The sequence below is a fragment of the Clarias gariepinus genome, chromosome 4 (genome assembly GCF_024256425.1).
Source record: "Clarias gariepinus isolate MV-2021 ecotype Netherlands chromosome 4, CGAR_prim_01v2, whole genome shotgun sequence".
Classification (NCBI taxonomy): domain Eukaryota; kingdom Metazoa; phylum Chordata; class Actinopteri; order Siluriformes; family Clariidae; genus Clarias; species Clarias gariepinus.
Window position 1 is genome coordinate 29519235 of NC_071103.1, and position 26997 is coordinate 29546231.

Here is a 26997-nt window from a genome sequence, read left to right on the forward strand (position 1 = left end):
TGTGCACCATAATCAAAGCTAAAAACAGATATATATATATTTTTTTTAAGAGATAGTGCTAGCAAGTGATAATAGGAAAAAAAAAATTTCACAGAAGTTCTAAAAAATTAAATTTAAACTTACTCATTATCTATACCGCTCATCCTGTACACAGTTGCAGGAATCCTGGAGCTTATTCCAGGGGAACCAAGGGCATAAGAGGGAGTGTCAATTCATTGTGCGCATACAGGCAATTTCAATTAAATAAATCTGTCTTTGGACCGTGGCAGTACCCCTAGGAAACCCACCAAGCACTGGGAAAACATGCAAACTGCATGCACACAAACCCAAAGGAAAATGTAAACTATAAACAGATAAAAATGACATCTTTAGTAAGTAAATTATTTTTCTTTTATTGATGGAAGTAGAAGATGAATAAAACACTTTAGCACATAGCCGTTCTCAGAAAATAATCTTCTGGCTGGTAAAACCGACGTCACTTTGGGTCAAGTAGCATCTTATTTCCTGATTATATTCCAACAATAGCATTCACTACAGTATTGCATACATTTTTTATAATTATATTTTGACATTTTTTTTTAAGTCTTTGTTGCTGTTGTTAGCAATAAGGGGAGAGATACAAGACTATATATGACCACATATTGTTAAAGTGATGTTAATTGTTCAAGCTGCATTTCATTATGAGAAACCTTACATATTTATTGTTTTCAGTTTTTTAAATAATTAAATTTATATTTATATACTGGGTGTCCGAAAAGTCAGTAAACCAATGAGAGTAAGGCTAAATATACAGAATTTTGGATTTATATACAGCATATGCTGTAAGTTAATTAAGTTATCTTATGTCACCTAGACAGCAGGCAGGGTTAAGTGCACAACAGTGGCAACTTGATAGAGCTGGAACACTAATCGCCAAACTTTCAAATCAGTAACTTGGAGGCTTACCACGGTGAGCTAATATGTCCACTCTCTAGGTTTTTCTTAATTGCTTTGTCACAGTCCCCCCCTCCCAAATTAAAAAAATTTCAGATATATGAGCAAATATTTGCTTAACATTGGTTCCTAATTTTCTGGACAGCCTGTTGAACAACTCACAGAATATACAAAATACCAGGTCCTGCATAATCTGGAAGCTCCCTGTATTCAAAGAACTTCCATTCATTACATTTAAAAGCAGTAAAACACCCCGGCAGCACGAAACCATTGACTTAGACTGCAATGGTTACTGACACCACACAGATTACGCATATGAACTTGACACTCACACTGTCTTAAAGCTTGTAGTCACTACATCTGTGACATTTTGCATAATAGGATGAACAATTTTAACTTGCATCCTCACCACTCACTTTTGAAACGCTATTATTGCTTTTATTGTAAGGACTGGAATGTACTGAACTTGTGCTTGCAAGCTCATCTATACTTGGAAACACTTTCTTAACAAACCATTTAAAAAGGTTGGTGTTATGTTCCAGCATTTGGACAGCTTTTAAGCACAAATGTAGTCAGTCAGTGTTACTGTAGGGCAAGGTTTGTTTTTCCCCTGACAAACAGCCTTCCTGTGTGCCCGAAAATACTGGATCCACGAGCTACATACCTTCCATTCAGGAGCAAAGAAACTAAAGCATGACCTTCAGCTTTGTGTTCACATTTTACTACACAAATAAATCCAATGAAGAAACACATCACAGTAATCTTTTTAACCAAGGCTGTTAAACAAAAAGACACCACAGAGAAATGAATAGTAGCTCAAAAATGGTCACAAAAAAGAAGGAAATGGAATGGAAAAAAAAACACCTGAAAATTAGGAGGAAAAACAAATGAACAATGAAAAAAAGCACAGCCTTGTCTGTGTTAGAACTGGAAGTTTTCATCAGCCATGTCGATAGCCCAGGCAAACTTTGCTCTATGAGTCTTGTTGTAGATCTTCTCCACAGGAACGTTGTTCTTCTTACACCTGTGATAGAACCACATATGCAATGGTCAGACATTCTGCAAGATCCAAAGCTAAACAGCGTATACTTTGCCTATACATCTTTTACTCAGATTCATTAAATTATAATAATACATGACTACAAGCATGAGAAATCAGTGAAACTGTGTAGTGAAGTCTTGAAAAGCTGCATATTGCTTTCATTGTTCGCAATGGCTGCAAACAATCAGCAACAAAGAATTGCAGACAATGAGGGGGAAAAAAAAGGCAAAAGAAATTATTGCTTCAAAACATGATCTTAAAAGGGACAGTCTGTCTCCACAGCTCCCTTAGAATTTGCACCAGATGTGGCATGGTCACCAGTGTGCTGTCCCAAAATCTGAGTGACCCCTTCAGGGTTTTGCTGCCTAGCCAAGTGAATCATGTGCGCCATCCCTCATCAAATCATTAATGAATGATTTTTAAATTATAAACACACCGTCATTATCACTTTCATGTCTTGCCAGTAATACAACTTGTGTGTAGTTGGGCAGTTCAAGTTGAAGCCTAAAAGAAAAACTGCCGCAGTGGTAAAGTGCTTGCCCCATCATCCAGAGATCGCTGGTTTGATTCCCGCGTGATGCTGTAACCTCGTAATTTTGTGAAAGGAAATCCCAGGAGGGCAGCAGTTTAACATAATCAAACAAGCAATGGTAATTGGAATTGATGTGAATATTATTTTAATTCTATTTCGATTTCATTTGTACAGCACTTTTAATATTGCAGACAATGGCAAAAATAAAACTCGAGACGAACTAGACAGTATTAACTAAACTTCTTGACCAAAATATGAGTGAGTGATTAGACAATTACATAATTGCTATTAAAGAAATTTGGTATTCACTAAAATCCTGTTAATGTAGAATAACATACATACACATAAGATGATTAAACTAATAAACAACTCAAATAATTGAACTCAAAATTATATACTTTTCATGGACTACATTTACAGTATATCTGGTTTATACAATCCAGTTTAAATGGCTTATTTCTAAAATCACATTTACAGCATTTAGCAGACACCTATATATAGAAGGATTTAAATAAATGTTCTGTACTTTCTATAAACACTGCATTCTCATGACAGTTCAAAGGGTCAGGGACCAAGAACATCAAAAACGAAGATTTTATTTGATACATTATTTGAACGCAAGAAAAAGCAAGTGAGGCAACACAAATTCAAAAACTATTTCAACTGTGAAAAAGAAATGAGCCTAAATTAAATGCCATGGCTTTTTATTAAAACATAATAACAATAAAGTAGTACTAGTTGATTATTTTATATTTTTGTTGGCATGTAAGTCAGATTTTCCACCTTTACCCTCATCTTTCATTCTGAATCAAAATTTCAGGCCTGAGCTTGATCGGGTATTTTGCGCAATCAGCCGTCTATGCCCTTGAACTTTTATGGCCATCACATTAAATGCAAATGAGCTGAGTCTGGTACACGCTGTGCAGTTTATGGGTGATCAACCCATGCGTGTTACTACAAAGAAAATCAGCCTTTCTGAAACTTAATTAACTCCTATAAATCCAGCAGAGATATTTGGTTTGACGTAAACAATTACACACTTTATTAAAAGATTTGAGGCTCAAGGTGTGCGATGCAGTGGGGAACCTTATACTTCTGAATGGGGCCACTGACATCATGGGGAATACCACTGCCACCAAGGGGTGTGCCTGGTCTGCAACGATCTTAGGCAGGTGGCATGTGTCAAATTGATGCTCACGGAAACGGGCTTACTCATTGCACCAAGCAAATTCATTCCGATGATATAGTTCCAGTTTTTGCATGCCCAGTGCCCTGTTAGGTCATCTACTTTATGCATGACAAGTAATGTTTCCAACAATTATATACAGATAGATCTTTTAACTAATAATTCACTATATCACAATTCCAGTGGGTCAAAAGTTTGCATAACTAACAGATTACAAGAATTGTTTTGCAGTCATACCGTGTGTTAGACAGCTGGAAGTTCAATACAACATGGGTGTATTGGTACAAAATTGTAGGAAATTCCAGGCCTGAGCAATCATGCGGCTGCAGTCTATGTCTAAGTCCTCAAAAAACTGATGATTTGCATCAGCTATGGATAGGACTGTCTTCATGGCAAAAGGGAACCGTCTCCAGTCACCACATGTTTCCCAAGCAGACCACAGAGGGCCTCTATGCGACGAGATCTCCAATCAGAAGCAGGGGGACCCGCGGGTGTTTTTTAAGGCCTTGTTTCAAACTCAGTGGTTCTTTGTTTGACATAATAGGAAAAATCTAAGAAAATTAGCCAAGACCACAAAAACATTGTACACCTTGTGAAGTCTGCTTTATCCTTGGAAAAAATTTGTACAAATACCTGAAGGTACCATGTTCATCTGTACGAAAATTTCCATGCAAATATAAACACTATGGGACCACACAGCCACTGAGGAAGGAGAAGCGTTTTACCTCAAAGAAGTGTCCGAAAGGTAGGTAGGAAAAGTAGAAGAAATGTCCCCTGGTCTAATGAAACGATTTTATGATATACAATTCATATATATTATTTATAGGAAATATAATAATATAATAAAAAAAATTATATATATATATATATATATATATATATATATATATATATATATATATATATCATTTTATATTTTTTATATATATATATATATAAATAATTTTATATATATAGCCAAAAAGTTAAACCTCGAATCACATTTGGTGAACAATGCCCCCAGGTTTCCAAAGTTGTGGCAGAGTGGCTCAAGTTAAAATCATAAAGCCTTAACCTCAGTCCAATAGAAAAATGTGTAGGCAGAACTGAAAATGTGTGTAAAAGCAAGGAGGCCTACAAAAAAATTGGCTAAGTTACACTATACTGTCAGCAGGAATGGGCTAAAATGTAAGCAACTGATTTTGAGAAGCTTTTGGAAGGCTACCAGAAATGTCTGACCCAAGTTAAGCAATTTAAAGGCAATATTACAAAATACTAAACTAAGTGTATGTAAAATTATAAGTGACCTATTATTCTGCTATTTTGCATTCCTAAAATAAAGCATTAATCCTAATCGACTTAAAACAGAAATGAGTAATGGCATTAAATGTCAGGAACTATAAAAAAAAAAAGTTTAAATGTATTTGGATAAGGTGTGTATAAACTTCTAACTTCAACTCTATGTATATGACTCATGGTAACTTATAGAGACCTGCACTATAGACATTGCTCTGATGTCGGCTGCACTTCTCAGTTGCAGAAACATAGTGGGTGACTGTAGTGAATGTTAATAGTAAGGCAGACAGTGCAAAAAATCTTGGCATCTTAGCAAGTAAAATAATCTTTAATCTAGCACAACCCATGTATAATTTTTTTTAAGTTTACAACAAAACGAATGTAAGATTAATAAAGATTATTAAGTCAAATTATACTTAAACTGTAAGTGAAAAATTTAGTAGGAGAGACACTAACATCTTTGTAGATTTTAAATGGAAATAAGCTTAAGCTTATATTTGGTTTATAGTAATCTTGTTTTAACAAAGTACACTTGTAAACCAAATTGAATTTTCCCATAAGAAATAATGGAAACTCAAATTATCCGTTCCACAGCCCTCCCCAAAAAATACATAAAAATAATTAATACAAAATCTAAAGTAAATATTAAACAAATTAACCTACACTTTACCTTTTAAAAAAGTAAAAATAAAACCCGACAGATAAGCGTTTCCGTTTGTTTGCGCAGGCGCTTTGTGTCTGGGTATGTGTGTGAGTGAGTGAATCTAAAGTAAGCTCCCCACTCCCCCTCTTCACGTCTTACACAGTTACTCTTCCTCCACTCTTTTCACACACAACGGAAACACTGTTTTATCGGAACAATAAACAAGAAATCTCTCTAATGACACTCGATTGAGCAACCCACTATCAGAATCCTTGGGAAGGAGGGGGAGAGGCACAGACACAAAGAGCAGGTTGAGCCTTGAGCAGGGAGAGAAAATAGATTTTTAACCTCTTTAATGAGACTTGCTTTTGCTTTACATGCGCACTGTACACATATGCATACAGACACTAAATAAAATATGTTTTACACACATGGTCACAGTGTTCTAGTAAACAGTACACACGTGCACGGATGTTGATTAGACCAGTAAGACGCGCACTAAGACCCAGCAGGGGAGACGATTACCCACAATTCTGCAGTGCGAGAGAGAGAGAAAGGTTGTGATCATGTGACACTCGGCGTGAAAACAAGAAACGCATACGTGATATCTGATACTTGGTACTCGTAAACCAAGACTTGCTCGTTTTCCAAGTTTCCAATGTATTAGATGTAATACATATATGGTAATACAATACACACACACACACACACATACACACTTCTAATAGTTACACCAATTGCAAGTGTTAGATTAGACAAACAGTGGCTAAGATTGCTAACTCATAATAATAATAATAATCAGGTAATATTTTAGTCAGCATGTTAATCAGACTCTATCTAAAGAATCTATCAGGAGTTTTATTTAGAGTTCTTTTGTTTAAAAGCAAGTAGCAGGTTGCTAAGAGGCTTTTTGTAATCAAGCTGCACACTCATTTCTTTTTGCTTACAAACACCCAAAGGGGTCTTTATTTTATAAGCAAAAATCATTTTACTGCTTTAATAAAGCCAAGCAGCAGCACAAAAATCCCATGCTGTAGAGTGTGCAATGCGTAATGTGTTACCAGGCCACAGTGATGCGGGGGTCGAGGTAGTTGAGCTTGGAAGTGCCCAGAGCGATGACCTTGTTCTCCTCTCGGTCTGTCTCCTGCAGCTTGAGCTTCTTTAACTGTTCCGACAGTCTCTTCAAAGCTTTTTCCTTCTTCTCCACCAACCTAACAGACAGCCATGGAACAGGAGGGAGGCTTGTTTTTAGAGAAATAACATGCTTCAGGTACAATATGCAGATGAGCATTGGTGTACTGCTAATGTGTTACTGCTATAGTATTATTGTTGAAGGTACATGTTCTTATATGTCCAGTCCATAATCAATTTATTTTACACACACAGTAATTTTCTGTTCTAATCTTCATGTTCTATTTAAAAATTATGGTTTACAATACCATGCAAAAGTCTTGTGTCACCCCAATTTCTTCATATTTTGCTTGGAAAGAGTCAGACTTCCTTGTATTTTTAATGTAGTCTTAAGGAATAATTCTCCAAGCTCTCATTTTTAGCAAGTGTTTGGTTTTCATTTTTTTGGTAGCCTCTGTCCCTGACCAGTTTCAGAGGAATGTTTGTTTGTTTGTTAACCTATGCACCACTCAAGCATAAAAAAACATCTAACTTAAGGCATTAACCAGTGCAGATGACAGATGATCAGGCCGGTGATTAGTATACTGCTGATACTAAATGCTAAGTGGTCGGAACAGATGAGAGGGGAAATGAGGTTGTTGCTAAGGTTGTTGCATAATTTTATTATTATTTTTTATCTTTAGGCACTTTGCAGACTGTCAAACATTTGTTCCCTTTCTTTAATTGAATCTACGTTTTATTTATATAATGTGAAAACATGAGGAATCGCTCAAGACTTTCGCACAGTACTGTATAAAAAAACAGCCAGGTTACAGTTCAAGATGTACAAAAACACCATTGTTTCAGCAATCTCAACCTCTGCAAATCTGAATAGTTTGTCTTAACCAAAATTATGTCTAAGGGCTTTGTGTCAAATAAAACATTTAACAGGCAACCCTTGAAATAACTCCAAAACACACACAACAGCCAGCGGATACACAATGGTGGTAGGTTAAATGCTGATTTCTTACTTCTTCGACTTCTCTGATGGTTGCTCCTTGTGATCTTTCTTTGCCTGTTTCAGCTCCTTTTTGGCTTTCTCCACTTCCTCCATTTTCTTTTTGATCTACAAAAAAAGCTTTAACCTAAGCATCTTCATATGGACACAGAAAGAGCAAAACAGAATGCAACCACATCCTACCACTTATATATGCTACTGATCTGCTAGTCATTATTTATATTCAACAAGCTCTGAAGTCTCTCCGAGTGCCATCATAGTGTTTCCTATGTGTGGGGGAAAACCTGTCAAATGTCTCAGTAAATGAATTAAATTCAAGTATAAAGAAAAAAGAAAATAAAAAACATTTATAAGAACCCATATTTCTCCAAGGCAATTTAGAAATGCGTTATTTACTTTATTACTCTCACCCAGCCTGTGTACTCTCACCTAGCAAAGATTATGTCAGAACCAATATAACAAACATGGTGGTCAGTTTGAGCAAAACAGTGATGTGAAGTCTCATTTCCACACCGACTGAATGTCAGGCTTTAATCAAGCTGTTGGACAGCTACATGTTTTAGTGAAACAGACATTAGCACAATCAGTTCAGTTTGTAGGCAGATACCGGCTGTCAATAGCAGACTGCATTCGATCACAAAAGGCTATGTAACTATAAATCTTTTCATTTAAAAAGTTTTCAAATACAAGTATTTATGGTTCCAGTCGCACGTTTTTGTTCATCTGTTCAAGATTTTAAGATCAACATTGCTGAACAGTTATGCACAGCATGTCATTATAAAATAAATAAATGAATAAATAAAGAAAAAAATCTCTCATATTGGTGCCACGTTTGTCCCATCAAAAGTAACACTGGAACCATTTCTTGCAAAAATTTAATTTAAGAAAACTAAATTAATTTAATTTTGTTTTGCTTGAACAATATGCGTATACTGGTGCTGTATATACTCTTCTGTTTCCAATAACAATCCCGTCACTAGAAAGATGGCTATCTTAAAGTGTGCTGAAATTTAATAAATGGGTCTTTTGATCAGTTATTCCTTACAACTACTATGAGCTAATGAAATAAAACAAGCAGATGATGTCTCTCAATTTGGGTATAAACTGAATGACAGTGTTGGTGAGCCTGTTCTGGCCTGGTTTCAGTTTTTAAATGAGCAATGACAAGCTAGCCAAAGAAAAAGAAAACTAATACTGCAAATGGCAAATAAACATCAAAACCAAATGACTGCCTGGACACTGGCTCCACATTTTAGCTGCATCTAAACACCAACTTAGCTCCAACTACATTCAGTTATTGTTGGATGGCACTCAGGATATCAATATATCAGTGTGCAGGACCTTAGAACACTGCTGATTACAGGAGCAGTGTACTTTAGCTTGTCGTGGTCCTGATTCTGTCATAAAATCCTATACGCGCCTCCGAACAATGGAAGATAATTAAGACTTAGAAATATATGTGAGGCCTCCGAGTGGCGCAGTGGTAAAGCGCTCGCCCTATCATCCGGAGATCGCTGGTTCGAACCCCGGGTGATGCTGTTTTCCTCTCACAGCCGGAGGCACAGAGAGAGCTGATTGGCCGAGCTCTCTCAGGGGGGAGGGATGAGAGGTACTTGTGCTCCCACATTAACCACGGCTCTACAGCCAATCAGGGGCGTCTGTGAGCTCGCGCACACGAAAGGAGCGGCTAGCGCTTTCCTCCGAGTGTGTTACTCCGACCCTAACGGTGCGTGAGCAAGCAGTTCGAAAAGATGCGGTCGGCTCGCATCACGTGGTTCGGAGGAAACACGGGATAGCTTTCGTCCTCCCGACTGAGTGGTGGTAGTAGCCTTAATGTGGGAGCCTCCTAGTGACGGGGAGAAATTGGCCACGACTAGATTGGGGAGAAAAATCGGGGAAAAAAGAATTGGACAGGACTAAATAAAAAAAAAAAATTATATATATATATATATATATATTATATATATATATATATATATATATGTGACAAAACTTTTAATTCCTTAGAAGTGACTGTTGTTTATATCAGCAGCATAAATATAATTACAGCGATTAATTATTTACATGAATACTAATTAGCAGGAAGTCACAGCTTTACCTTCTCCTGAAGAGCCAACATGGACTTCTCAAATGTTTTGGGTGCTGCCCTCTGGTGGTTGCAGAGAATAGCCACAGCTCTGTTCGCTCGGTTATAAGCCAGTACTTTTTCCTCCACAGTCATATCATCTAAAGGCGCACACACACATACACACAGCCAATGGCAGTGGTGGAAAATAAAGGTCAATGTGACACTACATCAACAAAATTACCTCTTACCAACACTATTAATAATATTTAATAATGACTTAAGGCAGAAGGAGAATGCTAATAATGATGACAGTGTACACAGTTCTTGTGCACTGCCTAATTTTCATAAATCTAATAGAGTATTTTTATCCACCAGAGCCGACAAAGAACTCTATGCTGTTTCTGCACTTTTGCGATTTTTAATTCATAATAATAACTTACATTTAATTATTCATTTAACAGTTAATGATCAAGTTAATAATTGTTTGTAATTAAGAAGTAACAGCAATTAAAAAAACAAAAACAAGAAACAAATATAAGAAAGAAATAAAATTAAATACGGCTACTACTACTACCACCATCATCACGACTACAACTAACAATCTCCTAAATCTCTTGCACATACTGGCTGGTTTAAAAACAAAGATTAGATGGTAGAGAAGAAAAATCACTCAAGCTTACAGTGCTTTAGTCCTCTGGGGTTGGACAGAACCTCAAACGTTTTTGAGCATTTTTACTAAAACATACTAAATGCATACAAAAGAAGGTAATTCCTCTTGGAGGCTGAAAATCCATCTAAGGATCATAAGATGTGTTTTGGCCCACTAGCTAGAATAGAATAGAATAGGTTGTTTCCATGTAGCGGTGTGTTTGTTAAGCATAGTTTTAAATGCAGCCTGATTTTTAACCAAATTTGACTGTGGTCTTTGCAGATCAGTTTAGGCAATTTGGCCACCGAGATCAACACGATGCTCGATATTTACATAACTGTGCAGCACACAGATGTGAGTTTGCAACTTCTTAAGGGAATGACTATAAATTGTTATTAGGGATTCAGTTCTTGGCTTGTTTTTGTAGCATATAAGAGTCAAGAAACTGAGCCAGTATCTTTGCTCCTTCTGCAAGGTGAGTGTGAGCTCGCACTGACCGATGGTGAGCTTGTTCAGCTGCTCCTGCAAAGTGGTGGACGCGTTGAAAGTTCGAAACACTTTGGCTGTCAGCCCAGGCATTGCCTCATTGAGCTTCTTATTGAGGTAGATTGTCTGTAAAAAGTTCATACAACATTAATGCATTCCTACTAATAAAGTAATTCATGTAATGGTAAATTGCTGTCTAAATACCAGAGGTGGAAAGTAACAAATTACATTTACTCTCGTTACTGTAATTGAGTAGTTTTTTTTTTAGACTACTTAAACTACTTTTTAAAGTAGTTGAAGTAGTCTGTAATATTACTTTTCCCCCCAAGTATGTTTTGTTTGAAGTATTGTACTTTGCTACATTTGAAATCATGTTTGCTACTGAATTTTTTTTTTTATGAATAAAACAAAAAAAAATTAAACCTCTGGCCATTGTAACAGCCACTACTATGTTGTATACCACATTATGTATGTATGTATGCATGTACAGTGGTCTGAAAAACTATTTGCCCCCTTCCTGATTTCTTATTCTTTTGCATGTTTGTCACACAAAATGTTTCTGATCATCAAACATATTTAACTATTAGTCAAAGATAACACAAAATGCAGTTTTTAAATGATGCTTTTTATTATTTAGGGAGAAAAAAAATCCAAACCTACATGGCCCTGTGTGAAAAAGTAATTGCCCCCTGAACCTAATAACTGGTTGGGCCACCCTTAGCAGCAATAACTGCAATCAAGCGTTTGCGATAACTTGCAACGAGTCTTTTACAGCGCTCTGGAGGAATTTTGGCCCACTCATCTTTGCAAAATTGTTGTAGTTCAGCTTTATTTGAGGGTTTTCTAGCATGAACCGCCTTTTCAAGGTCATGCCACAACGTCTCAATAGGATTCAGGTCAGGACTTTGACTAGGCCACTCCAAAGTCTTCATTTTGTTTTTCTTCAGCCATTCAGAGGTGGATTTGCTGGTGTGTTTTGGGTCATTGTCCTGCTGCAGCACCCAAGATCGCTTCAGCTTGAGATGACGAACAGATGGCCGGACATTCTCCTTCAGGATTTTTTGGTAGACAGTAGAATTCATGGTTCCATCTATCACAGCAAGCCTTCCAGGTCCTGAAGCAGCAAAACAACCCCAGACCATCACACTACCAGCACCATATTTTACTGTTGGTATGATGTTCTTTTTCTGAAATGCTGTGTTACTTTTACGCCAGATGTAACGGGACACGCACCTTCCAAAAAGTTAAACTTTTGTCTCGTCGGTCCACAAGGTATTTTCCCAAAAGTCTTGGCAATCATTGAGATGTTTTTTAGCAAAATTGAGACGAGCCTTAACGTTCTTTTTGCTTAAAAGTGGTTTGCGCCTTGGAAATCTGCCATGCAAGCCGTTTTTGCCCAGTCTCTTTCTTATGGTGGAGTCGTGAACACTGACCTTAATTGAGGCAAGTGAGGCCTGCAGTTCTTTAGATGTTGTCCTGGGGTCTTTTGAGGCCTCTCGGATGAGTTGTCTCTGCGCTCTTGGAGTAATTTTGGTCGGCCGGCCACTCCTGGGAAGGCTCACCACTGTTCCATGTTTTTGCCATTTATGGATAATGGCTCTCACTGTGGAGTCCCAAAGCTTTAGAAATGGCTTAATAACTTTTACCAGACTGATAGATCTCAATTACTTTTGTTCTCATTTGTTCCTGAATTTCTTTGGATCTTGGCATGATGTCTAGCTTTTGAGGTGCTTTTGGTCTACTTCTCTGTGTCAGGTAGCTCCTATTTAAGTGATTTCTTGATTGAAACAGGTGTGGCAGTAATCAGGCCTGGGGGTGACTACAGAAATTGAACTCAGGTGTGATAAACCACAGTTAAGTAATTTTTTAACAAGGGGGGCAATCACTTTTTCACACAGGGCCATGTAGATTTGGAGTTTTTTTTCTCCCTTAATAACGTAAACCTTTATTTAAAAACTGCATTTTGTGTTCAATTATGTTATCTTTGAGTAACAGTTAACGGTTTTTGATGAGCAGAAACATTTAAGTGTGACAAACATGCAAAAGAATAAGAAATCAGGAAGGGGGCAAAAAGTTTTTCACACCACTGTATGTATGTATGTTGCCCTTTTAAGAGTTGCCGCCCCTACTCCAGTGTGTGCGCTGCAGAGGTGTGCGTGTGTGTGTGAGAAAGAGAGAACGAAGTAGGAGCTCAGGTGTGCTGCTCACCTCCGAAACGCTCTATTCTTTTACCCTTTTCTTTACTTTTACTTTATGTTTTGTATTATAATTTTGATTATAATAAGTTAAAAAGGCCGATAAAGGTTTTGTGCTAAACGTTATTCTTGGCTCTGAGCTCTTTTTCTTCCCCCCGGCTATCCGGCGCAAAGCGTCAAACCATATTTAAGCGACCACTTTGATTTCAAGCACAAGAAAGGTAACAGCTTTATTATGAAGGTGTTCCTTCAATCAAAAACAACTAGTTTGAGATTTATATCCGCTTGTCTTTTTTGAACTACACTAGAATCCCCCCATATCACCCCCGCTGTTAAGAAAAAAAAGTAACTTGGTAACTTTTTAATGAGCTACTTTTTACTTGAACACATTTTTATAATTGGTAACTTTACTTGTACTTCAGTAAAATTTCACTGAAGTAACAGTACTTTTACTCGAGTACAAAATTTTATTACTCTTTCCACCTCTGCTAAATACACCTATTAAAAGGATGATGCGTCCCTGTAAACAAGTGAGATGCTTACAGAGATTCTGTCAAATAAGTCGTCTTCTGGATCCTTGTTTTCCATGAACAGTTTCACGTTTTTGAAAACCTGAATAGAAATATCACATCTCAGTTTATGATAGTAGATTTACAGCCAGCATTTTAAGTTAGAGGTGGGCAATAAAGTTACCACATCATAATTTTATATCTGTTAACAGGTTTCCAAAAAAAAACCTTTTTCAGTAGTTTCACATTTGCTAATAGTCGGCAGCATAAACATGGTACTACTTGCGGTAAAAAGAACAAAGGCGAATTTAAAGCCGATTAAAATTATTTAACAAAGGAAAAAAATTAAAAATATATATTACATCCCATGAACTACTTATTACTGTACACAGTGGAAGTCTGGTGGTGTGTCTGCCCTAATTAAAAGGTCTGTGATTTTTAAAGGTACACTTATTAATTTACACACACAACAAAAGTCAAGAGAAAAACATGAGACAATTGTAAAGAAACATGCAGCACTGCTCACTTGTTTTTCCACAGGCACTTTGTTGTAATAACGGATAGAGTCCTTGCCCAGGAAGTCAAACTCCACCACATAGTCCTGACCATCCTGGTGTCGGTGGAGAGTGATGTGCTCGACACGCAGAGAGCAGCAGCCCACCGTGTCTGCGGTATCATCATCCTTTTCATTACCAGCCCTCAGAGCTAGCTACACACATATACACAAAACTAATAATACATGATCATGTATTGCTTATAGAATAGTACGTGTGCATTTATTGTGTGTACAACTGTACAAATTCATGCGCAATAATAATATCCACCTTGTCGATGAAGTATAAAGCAACTCCTCGCTGTCTTTGTTTCATTTCTCGTGCAGTCCAGGCTGTTCGGTACTCACGCCTGATATCATCCACTCTCAGTTTCAGCTTACGAGCAGTTTCATACTTCTGCCAGTCCTTCTCCCCCTGCACAGGACAAATAACCTTCAAAATCCAGCATTCAACATCAAAACATCAACAACATAATTTTTCTGGGCTTCCGAGTGGCGCAGTGGTGAAGTGCTTGCCTATCATCCACAGATCACGAGTTTGATTCCCGGGTGATGCTGTAACCTCTCACAGCTCTAGAGAGCGCTGATTGGCCCGGGGAGGGATGAGAGTTACTTATTGCTCCTACATTAATCACGGCTCTACGGCTATTCAGGGGCGTCTGTGAGCTCACACAAGCGGACAAATAACGCAAGTGTTACGCCGCCCTCAATGGTGCGTGAACGAGCAGTTTGAAAATACGCGGTCGGCTGGCATCATGTGGTTCAGAGGAAACATGTGATAGTCTTCGGCCCTCCTGACTGAGTGGTAGTAGTAGCCTTAATGTGGGAGCCCCCTAGTGACGGGGAGGAATTGGACGCAACTAAATTAGGCAGGAAATCGGGAATATATACACACAATTTTTCATTTGAAACACACAGTTCACATATGTATGCACCAATATAATGTTAAATTTTGCAACAGTTAGTCTAGACTGAGCAGGAGCACTGCGATGTTTTACTATACGCATCACTCTCAGGTGTTCTACAGTCGTTAATTACACTGACTGTCGGTTGAAGTGTGGGTGAAAGGTGGTCGGTACAGTCCGCAGGACTGAGGAGGGAGTAGCTACATGCCAAAATCCACATACAAAACAGTCATGGAAGTTAGGGTTGTGCCGATAGACGATACTATTGTCTATCGACGATAGTCAGCTATATGGACGATACAGATGTCGCCATTAAAAACCCACGTTTCAAGAAAAGGAATCCCGTGACTTGCCACGGCTGCGCACGGCAAGCTGTGAAAATGCCCTTCATTACCTGTATGGGGCAGTCGTGTTTCAGTCTGAAGTATTGTGTGTCTACTGAAGCCGAAAATGTGTTCTCTCTCCTAGTCACCCATTGACAGCAAGCGACAGAGCTCATAAACATGTCGAGCTCAAACTGTAAATACTGATAAGTATTAATTCTTCATTTTCTTCTCTCCTTCAATGATGATACTTCTTCGACGGCGCTTTCTTCATTCAGTATAATTATTATTAGTAGTACTGCTCCGAATTTATTATTGTGATTTTTCCTTATTATTGTAACGCACCCGCGCGTGTGTGCAAAAAAACTACAATGAGGTATGATATGTTAGCCTAAAACAATTGTTTTATTGTGTTTATGCGCTTTAAATTTACACTAAACAATAAACACTGCCTTGTGCAAAGTGAAAGTGAGTTGCGTGTGCAACTTTTTGATCAAAAGGCTGATAAACGCGTGCGCAGATATGAGCAGATTTATCGATAAAACAACAGACATGAAATGAAAAAAAAAACAACCACAAAAATATGTACTACTCTCTGAATACGACGCGACAGCACGCAGAATCCCTGGGCTTTAACTACTATCGTGTATCGGCGATCTTACAGGCTGACGATAGGACGATATGACAATGGGCATTATCGCGCAACCCTAATGGAAGTACGCACTCCCTTGCGTCTATGCCGCTTAATTTTGTATATTGGGTCGCAGGGGCCTGGAGCCTATCGCAGGAAAGGGGCACGAGGTGGGGTACACCCTGGACAGGGTGCCAAGTACACGGTTTTGGCAAATGTCCTGGTTTGACTTAAACACCCCCACTACTTCTTTCTTCAGTTTGTTTTTTATATGTACAGCAGTTATAACAGACACTGTTATAACCAGCTTTACTGAAATCCAAATGTGGATTTTGATCCCAACTAGAGGCATCAGTAGGAAATAAACTCCCTCAGACAATATAAAAAAGAAATTCTTTAAGGAATGAGACTGAATAGAGGCATATATGTGTAGAATAGGTATAGTAAAGTCAAATACACAAATTGTGTGGAAAAGGTGCTAACAGTTACTATAAAAATATTGGAAATGACAAAATGGATGCTAGAAGTATTTAAAGTTAGAGGGTACAATATCAGTTAAACTTCATTTAACAATGTACAGTATTATTTATTCCGACAGTTCTAATGTACTTGAATGGGTTTAAATGAATCCTTCACACCACAGAACGAGAAGAAATTCCGTCTTCACCACAAACCACAACATGTCTTTCCCAGGAGGTACAGTGACCAATCCAACCAATCATTTGGTCTGCACCCAGACCATGGAGGCGATTGCTTGTTTTCGTATGGTGCAGTCCCACACATGAGTTCACTTACAGCAAACCCCAGACCACTATTTTAAAGAAATGGTTCCAAGACCACTTTCTAAAAGAATCTGATAACATTCCTATTCAGGCAAACATGCTTCAAAAGAGCAAAATCTTGAAATCAATCAAACAAAGTGCACAGGTTGAGATGAGTAGAGGACAACGAGTAGCCCATTTAGACTTTGCAGAAGCCTTCACCTTGAGTTTGGAGCTGGGATTAAGCATGATGTACTTGATGTGTCCATGGATGTTCTCTATCCAGGATGCCAGCCATGTGACGGTGTTATCATGCTGCACTCTCTTCCACCGATGGCCTGCAGGTGGCTCTGGGACCTTCGCATCTCTGACAAGACAAAGATCAAACTTTTAAATAACATGATGTACCATTATGCAATCATCCGCTTGGTTAATTTCTAGAAATACACCGATTTATCAGACATACATCGGCACTGACTGGCATAGGACTATCAGCAAATAAGATGACAAGTGACCGATGTTTACTTGCAGCGGCATATCAAAACCCAACGGCCATTTAAGATCCAATAGGTGGGTGCTCCCATAACAGAGAAGGTGTGCGCAAGTGTGGTTGGGTTTCAAAAAAAATGTTGACCATGTGTTCATATTTCATTTTATAGAAGAAAGATTAGTGATATACTGACTAACCTCTATTTATTTGAGTTTTTACTTACTGACTGCAATTAATAATCACATCCTCAGGTTGGACACGCTTCTTTAGCTTGCCCATTTTGGGGTGTTCACCTCGTCCTCTAAAAAGCCCTGGAGGTTCCAGACGAAAATTGCCTATTTTCTCCCTATGTCCATCCAGCAGACAGTATCCATACTCCTCTGTAAGTTTATTGCCTTCTTCCTTTAAAACCTGAGTAAAAAGATTAATACTTTATACATATTTTGGATATGAGTTGCAGACGTTGCGATAGTATATTAAACTATACATATAAAACTTCATAATACATATATAAGCCATGTGTACAAGTGCGTGCCCCTCTTAATTTTGCAAAAAAAAAAAAAAAGAAATATTAAGGAGCCCTTGATTAAATAGTTTGTAGCTCTACCCATAGAAGCAATACCTTTCATTTTCTGTATGATTTTATCAGTCTCTCAACATTATGGAAGAGTTTTGATCCATTTGTTCTTTACAAAATTGTTTCAGTTCAATGATGTTTTTCGGCATTCGCTTAAGCTAGCTCTGTTAACGTCCCACATTAGCATTAAAATTGGGTTAAGGTCTGGGCTTTGACTAGGCCATTTCGAAACGTGATTATTTTATTTTTCAGTCATTCTGATGTAGATTTACTGGTGTGCTTTGGATCATTGTCCTGATACATGACCCAATTTAGACCAAGCTTTAACTGTCAGACAGATGGCCTCCTATTGGCCTCTAGAATACTTTGGTATACAAGAGTTCATTGTCAACTCGAGAATTGCAGGGTGCTCAGGTCCTGTGGCTGCAAAAACAAGTGTCTTTCTCTTGGTAACCCTTCCAAACAAACTGCACTTGTTCAGTCTTCTTCTGATTGTGCTCTCATGGACTTTAACATGCTCAGTAAAGCCTGTAGGGTCTGAGATGTAGCGCTTTTTGAATTTCCCTGAGCACTGCGCTGTCTGACCTGGGACATCCACTTCTGGGAAGACTGGTAACTGTCTTAAATGCTTTTCACTTGCGAATAATCTCACTTACTGTAGGATTTTGACCGCCAATTTGTTTGGTGTGCAGGAACAATTACTTTTCTAAGACTATTGCTTATGTCTTGCCCCCATGGCACTGTGTTAGTGCACACACCTGAATGCTCCAAACTGCCAAAACATCTATTTTTATAGAGATCCTTCTGATCCTTCTTACCCTCTTAAAATCCTGTGGAAGCAGTAAGGGAGAACTTTTTATTAACCATGTTTTTTTTCTTTTTGGCTTTATGTTTGTTAAATAAATAATGGCCCAGGAAAAAAAAATTGTTTGTTGTTTGTCTAGGGTTGTATGTGCCTAAAACTAAGACCTTTTATGACCTGACGATTATGCTTTTCCATGCACACAAAAGAAAAGAAACAGAAAAGGGGGCACTAACTTTAACACATGACCTATACAGTATAAATGGACATACACTCCAACATTCACTTACTTGTTTTTCTTCTTTGGTCATGTTCTTCTTTTCCTCTGACTTTTCCACAAAATATTTGTGGATTTTGCCAAAGTCACACTTGGACAGCTTCCTGATTATCTTCCGCTCATCTTCTGTCATTATCTGGAGGCAGAGCAGGACATACAAGCTTAATGAGGAACAAGTTGTTCCTGATGGCTAAACCATAAAAAGAGAGGCAGTGCGGACAAACGAGAAATGGCGGGCATTCAGCAGAGCTCACCTCCTTCCAGTCAGTGAAAAAATTATTCTGAAAAGTCTCCTTGGTGGTGTATTCATGATCAAGCATCTTGGCATAGAAAGTCGCTACTTCCTCAGAAGGCAGGCTTAGCTGCATAGGCTTACCTTAAAAAAAAAAAAAATCATTAAAAAATTAGTATTTAGTTTTGGGAAATAAAGAAAACGTCTGGTATATAGTACAAACTCACCATCATATAAAAATGGGACATTGCTTGGTAAAGGTTCATATTCTGGTGGAAAAAGAGGCCCTTTATGCTCAAGACTTTTCCACTTCTGGCCATCGGCATGCTTCCCTTCCTCCCACCTGCACAAGAGTCATGATGAAAATAACTCTGAATCTTAAAAGCATGCTAAAAGCTTTTACTGAAGTTGTTGGGAAAATGCAGAAAGAAAATTCTACAGAAAGTAAATAACAGTGTCAAACCCAATGCCTAAGTGCAGCAAAATGTATATATAAATTACACAGACTAGCCAGTTTACTAGGTACATGTCCATCTTATAATTGTATACATCTTACAGAGGAGAGGAAAAAAGAAAGTAGAGAAACAGAATATTTGGACAAAAGGTCCATCATTTTTGCAATATATTACGAAGTAGGAAATGCTAGAAAAAAATCTGTAAATCTTAATTAGGAGGGTGTATTGGTCATTCTCTAGCCTCCAGAGTTGATTGTTTCTGAATAACAGCACTGTTGGCTGGTGAACCGTTCTCAACCAGACAACGAGGAGGTGTTTCTAACTACTACCCTGTCTGTTTTTTTTTTTTTTGAGCTATATTGAGAATAATCACATCTGTTCAGTGTACAATGACTCTACAAGTCAGTAAGTTCCTAATTACAGAGCTGGTAAATGGCCAGTGAAAGCAGGTACTGGCTAAGTGCACTTATTAAACTGGCAGCTCAGTGTATGATATTAAGATGGATCTTGAAAGTAGGAGTAAAAGATTTGTGCTTTTCATTAATAATGACGCAAACACAAGGTGAACAAAAAAGCACCCTGGGCTCTGAGTTTGAGAAACACTGATTATCATCTAGCTCAAATCTGTACTAAAGAGTTCTGTTTATTCTGAATTCTTTATTTTTTTTTACTCCAACACTCCAGTGATGTTAAAAAGGCACCAAGAGCCAACTTTAAAAAAATATATTTAAAAAAAGCGGGGGAGGGGGGCGGGGGAAATCATCCCACTTGAGAATCGGGGCACTTTATAAAAACAGCGTAACCATGGAAACAGTTGATCTCTGTTCTAGCTAACTAACCTTGGCGCGCGCACTTTTGGAGCAGCACGAGCGTATTTTCTGATGAACTGACACGCAAACGCAGGTCTGTCATTCTTCACCGAACAGCGAATCAGCAGCGTCAAGGCATCATAACACTTTTTCATTACAATAAAAATATAAAAATACAGGGCAACAATGTAAAGTTTAAAACTAACGCGCTCATGTCACTGCAGAGCAGAAAACACACGCGTATGAATGACGGTGTCACATTTGGTATCGTCCTGCCGGAAACGTCTGAAAGGCCTTGAGTTCCGCACATAATACGAGAGAGAGAGAACAGATCTGAAACCTGTTTAGTTTAGGTCACTTGCGTTCGAAGTATATTGAGCCAGAGACGCATAAATAAAAAAAATAATCACACTGGCCTATTCCATGAACAAAATGTCCAACACTAAACAGGATGATTTTATAATACAATAACGTAAACAACACTATCACATCGATCAGCCATAACATTATGACCACCTGGCTAATATTGAGTAGGTCCCCGTTTTGCCATCATAACAGTGATGCACTGTGTGTTCTGACATCTTTCTATCACAAACAGCATTAACATTATCAATACAGTAGCTCTTCTGTTGAATCGGACCACACTACACAGGCCAGCCTTCGCTCCCCATGTGCCTTGCCACCCATGACGCTGTTGCCAGTCCACTGGTTTCCCTTCCTTGGATCACTTTTGTTATGTCCTGACCACTGCAGTCCAGTAACATCCCTTAAGACCTGCAGTTTTGGAGTTGCTCTAACCCAGTCCTCTAGCCATCACAATTTGGCTCTTTCCAAAGTCACTTAAATCCTTATGCTTGCCTTTTTTCTGCTTCAAACACATTAATATCTGGGGGGAAAAGGTTCACTTGCTGCCTAGCATATCCCACCTACTTCCAGGTCACCATTTAAAAGAGATATTAAAATGTAGCTACTGTTAGAATGGCCAAATATAATGGCCAGCCAACTGGGTCACAGCAACTCCAAAACTGCAGAAACCTACTCAATATTAGCTGGGTGGTCATAATTTTATGGCTGATCAGTGTATACCGCAGTAATGAATACAAAATAATCACAGGGTTTCAAAATGCTACCTGCTGATGAAAGCATAAAGACTGATCCAAAACCATTTACAGCCCATTTTACAAATATAACAAAAGAACTACTATACCTAGAAGTGATTTTACCATGTGTTACCAAATCAGTTCAAACCCTTACCATTTCCATTTACCAGCTTCATCTTCAGCTTTTTTTGGTTCTCCTTTTCCTTTCTTTTTTTTCTTGTCCCCATCCTCTACCATCTTGACCTTTTTATTTTTCTTTGCTTCATCATGTTCTGTACTTTGAGAACTCCTTTTCTTTTTCTGGCCTTGTGTTTTATCTTCTCTAATATTGACGGTACACTCTTTGTCCCCCTTCTTTTCAGCACTGGATTTCTCTTCTCCCATCTCCTGATCATTCTCAGCAGCAAGACAGGCTTGTGTGCAGCCAGAGATGGGATCAAAGATTTGCCCTTCGACATCTTCCTCTTTTATAGCTGTCAGAGATGTGTGGCTATTATCAGTCTGCTTCACTTTTGCCTATGAACAGCATGAAAATGATAAATAACTAATGAAGGTTATATGATAATCTGATTCAATAACCTTACTCTACCTCTTTTGCAAATAAATCCATAATAAGAAATTTTTCAAATTTTTAAGTATATTGACATAACTAAAATAATTTTTTTTGGAATTTTGTACTTACATGAATTTTATTACTTTTAACATCAGATGAACGTTTACTGTTTTCTTTTGCCTGAATCTTTTCAGATCTGCAAAGCAGGTAAATAAGGTTTTATTCGGTTACACAATACTTTACTGCTTAAAATTACACAACTATTTAATGTTAATTGTTTCTTTGCTGAATTGATGGATTTCCCCCCTACACAGAATGAGACCTACTGTACAATATATTGGCAAAAGTTTGTGCCCATCTGACCATGTTGAATATTATATACAGTATGTACATTTATGTATATTACATAACCCTAACCCATATGTGCTTGTTAAATATTATATACAGTTTGTATACAGTATTTATGTATTTAAGTGTAAAAATGTCAAAATCATGGATAAAACCTAGTTTTTACATTACTGTATAAAACAAACACGAACGAGTATTACCTTGAGATGACTTTCCCTAAAATATCCCTTATTCTACCTGTTTCCTTGAAGTTTAGGATCCCTATCATTGGTAGTCTTGTGTCGATGCTTGTGACTGGAGCTGTTTATGTTGCTGGTAATTCTTGACTAGAAATAATTAAGAAAGATCTGTTGTTAGCAATTAGTCTTAAGACTATACATATTACAGCTGTAAAAGAAGTAAAAAAACACCACCACACCTTGCAGTTCTTAGTTTCGTCAGGTAATAAAGCTCTAAAAATACAAAAACACAAATCAGTGTCACACATAATACGGAGTCTTAAAAGTAACGTCTGTATTGTTACTTTTAAGTTTAATACATAATGTGTAAAAAAAAAAAAAAAAAAGATTTAACACTATATTATTTTATAATTGTAAAGATTCATAATACAATGTTAACATTTAAACAGCTGCTTTTATTTATATTTAGTTGTAAATATACTGACAGTACTCTTTATATTTCAAAATGTATAGTGTGATAATTCACCACAGAGTTGATATTATATTTAGGCATTTGGCAGACGCTCTTATCCAGAGCAACTTACATTTTTATCTCATTATACATCTGAGCAGTTAAGGGGTTAAGGGGGTTAAGGGCCTTGCTCAAGGGCCCACAATGGCAACTTGGTGGTTGTGGGTTTTGAACCTGGGATCTTCCGAACCGCAGTCAAATTCCTTAACCACTGAGCTACCCCTGGCCCTAACTATATAACCATATTACCCAACTCCAAACATTATACATTACAAATACATTATAACATCATAAATGGTTATAAAGCTACTAACAATTCTCTTTTCTCTTGTGGTCGCATAATGTCCTCCAAGTTATTGTTTCCATCCACTCTATAAGACAACAACAGAACATTCTAGCATTAGTATTTCACAACCGTTTGAAATCATTTAAACAAACCGCTGCTAAATAACTTGCCTCTTTTCCAAGTCTTCATATGAGCCCTAACAGAAGCAAAAAGCATACTGCTCACAAAAATCACAGCTCATGGAGAAAATTGCAAATGACTAGAAGAATAACAGTGCCATCACATGGTCAACGATTCACAAAAATACTAAGCTCATACCAACTTAAAACCCTCAGCTTCAGATCCACTGTTGCGAGCATCAGACTTCTTTTTTTCAGAGCTACGTGAAGTATATATAGTATGCATAATGATGTATGATTAACAATATGGTTTTATTTATCTGGGGAAAAAAGACATGAGAAACTTACACACCTTGTGATCTTAGACTCCTGCAGAGGTTTGTGTGAAGGTCCTGAGTGTGACTTCTTATAGAAGAGAAGAAATGGACAAAACAGAACAGCCTTGTTGTACATGTGGTTTACAAAATATTATGACCTTTCATGTCTAGTATACCTTTTCAGATGATCTGGAGTACTTTCCATTTACTTCACAACCTTTATGTTTTTCCTTGGATCCTGATTTCACCTTCTTTCTAATTCTAACATGGAAAAAATGTATAACAAATAAATGACAAGAAAATTAAAAGATTTTATGGTTTTGCAACATTTGCAATATGACTTAACCATCATAACATTTTTAAGCAGCTTTTAAATATTCTGCTGTGGTGGCTACATTTTGGCAGACAAATTTTGCATTCTCTGCTGTCGTTCTGCAGTGGTATTCTTCTTTTTTTTTTTTTTTGTACGAAAAGTATGTAGACACCTGACCTTCAGACTCGTGTAGTTTTTCCAATAGGTTGAAGCACACGATTGCCTAGAATGCCTTTGTATGCTGTAAAATTTTCCCTTTACTGTAAATAAGAGGTCCAACCCTGTTTGACACAAAGTAAGCTACATGACTTGGTGTGCCAAAAATGGTGTAAAAAAAATTAAATAAAGCGGTCTCCATATAGCCATGATTTCAACCTCACTGAACACTTTGGGATGAACTGTGCACCAGGACTCCTCACTCAACAGGTTCAGAGTCTGCCCCCACTAAATGTTCTTGTGACTGAATGATCACAAATCCCCACAGCAAAAGCCTTTAACTGTAAAAGAGGACCAAGTCTACAATGGCATGTTCACCAAGTAAATGTGGACATTTTGCATCATGATTCGGGCATTTTTAAATAAGTATATTATAACATGCTCAAACGGACACTTAAGGTATTCTTCTGTAGTGATTTTATACTGAAACTTAGCTGTGTGAAATTAGAACTGTGTTTTGCTTCAGTGAATTCTCATAGCTATACTTTATTCTATCTGTTAAAAAAATCAAAACATTGGTTGGAATAAATATTTAGCAAAGCAGCATTTTATATATAAACACTTCCATTTATACGAAGTGAATGACATTACTTCAAAATATTACCTTTCTGTATACACCCACTGAGTACTCTATTAGAAACGTGTTAACTTATACTTACTTTCATGAAATTTTCTATTCAGCCAACTATGTGAGAGCAATGCAATGGATAAAATCATGTGGACACAAGCCACAGTGGGCAGATAATATTCACATCGACCAATAGAATAGGTTCAAAAAAATGTAAATCACAGTGATTTTGACTGTGGCATGATTGTTAGTGCCATACATGTTGATTTCAAGTATTTCTATAACTACTGATTTCTTGGGGATTTAATCAACGGTCTTGAAAGTTTAGTCAAAATGGTGCAATTTACAAAAAAAAAAAAAAAAAAAAAAAACCATCCAGATTGTCTTGGAAAGGAAAAAGTCAGTCAGATAACCACTTTGTAGCAGCAATGGTGCACCAAATGTAACCTGGTCTAATAAATCTCATTTTCTGATGAGGCACACAGGTGGCTGGGTCACCTACAGCATGAATTCATGAACTAAACCTGCCCTGTGTCAACAGTCCAGGCTGGTGGAGGTGATGTAACATTGTGGGAAATGTTTTTCGAAGCATTTAGATTGGTATAAATCACACTCACACATCTTCTATACCGCTTTATCCTGTATTCAGGGACACAGGGACCTGGAGCCTATCCCAGGAGGCTTAGGGCACGAGGCAGGGTACACGAGGCAGGGTACCAATTAGCCTAACCTGCAAATCCTTGGACTGTGGGAGGAAACCGGAGTACCTGGAGGAAACCCACCAAGCACCGGGAGAACATGCAAACTCCATGCACACAGAGATGGGAATCGAACCCGGACTCTGGAGGTGCAAGGTGACAGTGCCTACTACTACACCACCGTGCCGCCCTTGGTATAAATCAATCAATTAATTAATCAATCATCTCTTGAATGAGCATGACATGACAGCAAGTTCAATGTTCATTAGCCTTCAAAGTCACTGGCCTCCTGCATTTCAGACAAAAAGCGAACACAGAAAGCTGACAGAAATCCATAATACAACCAGATTCCAGAGCAAAGGGAAGCCATACACCATATTATATGTAGAATATATCACTGTAAAGGCTTTGAATTGCCACTGGGCTACATTTTGTCACTCAGATATGGCTGTTTTGATACGAATAAATGACACAGTTTGATGAATGCGGAAATGAAAGGTTTGTTTCTACCCATGGTCATCTGTCTCAGCTGATGATCTCTTCCTGTGAGAATGGTCTTCCTTTGCTAGCTCACCTTCCTCTTCCACCTTCATCCTTCATCACTGAGAATAATCACAAGGAATAATCATTGTTCAGACAGGAATGGACTTTTCTCATGCAGGACTGAAATTAAACAGCAAACATTTGTTTGTAAACTTTTTAGAAAGCCTTTTTTTTTTTTTTTTTTACACATTAACAACAATTTAATAATTTTAAAAAGACAAACAAATAAAATATCCGGGTTGTCTACGACACATATAACTGTGGATTTTTTTAAGGAGCAGTAAATAAAGTGTACCCAACGTGCGGAAACAAAAAAAATCCTAACACTTCCATTTCATGAAGCTTGAGAAATCGTCACCTACACATAGAATGTAGGTTTTAGTTCCCCGAGATGTTAGTCGCCGGGCTGTGCCTGACGCAAATGCGTGAAAAGAGCTAAACTGCGTCGCTAAATGAGGTAAATGAAACTCATATTTGGAAGACGAAGTCAGGCGTTAGCTTACCCTTTTCACACCTGAAAGTTCTTAAGTTCTCGCTGTCGCCAATTGCGCATGCGCATGAGCAGCGTCGCCTCCCTGACTATCGAGACATTCATGTCATAAATGACGCCTGGCGTTCACACGACACAGAACTGCTAATTTATTTTATGGTGATTTTCTCACCTCAAGCAATAAATACGCAGAACACGATCAAATGACTTTGGGATGTTTATAAAAAAAAAAAAAAAAGATAAAAGTTTTTAAACCAGGTCTCTCACACATACGCACTCATTATTGTGTATTCCG

General features: G+C 37.7%; 1 protein-coding gene across 4 annotated transcripts; it reads right to left on the bottom strand.

The window, feature by feature from the left end:
• Positions 1-420: 420 nt before the first annotated feature.
• Positions 421-26766, bottom strand: top1mt (DNA topoisomerase I mitochondrial). 4 transcript variants are annotated; one of them, XM_053495337.1, is made up of 24 exons: positions 26716-26766; positions 26180-26271; positions 24051-24135; positions 23910-23962; positions 23757-23817; positions 23609-23634; positions 23467-23523; positions 22881-22914; positions 22700-22788; positions 22244-22310; positions 21716-22077; positions 19425-19540; positions 19220-19341; positions 18979-19101; positions 17533-17720; positions 17042-17186; positions 14471-14614; positions 14173-14355; positions 13681-13749; positions 10954-11068; positions 9838-9965; positions 7753-7847; positions 6673-6822; positions 421-1957 (listed from the first exon to the last, which is right to left on the bottom strand). In XM_053495337.1, exons 2-24 carry the CDS (start codon positions 26260-26262, stop codon positions 1855-1857), a joined length of 2598 nt encoding a protein of 865 aa, XP_053351312.1. In that variant the 5' UTR covers positions 26263-26271; positions 26716-26766; the 3' UTR covers positions 421-1854. The 4 variants fall into 4 exon arrangements, with proteins under 4 accessions (XP_053351312.1, XP_053351309.1, XP_053351310.1 ...); XM_053495334.1 differs by lacking the exons at positions 23609-23634; positions 23757-23817; XM_053495335.1 differs by lacking the exons at positions 23609-23634; positions 23757-23817; positions 26716-26766 and adding an exon at positions 26575-26623.
• Between the last annotated feature and the right edge of the window lie 231 nt (positions 26767-26997).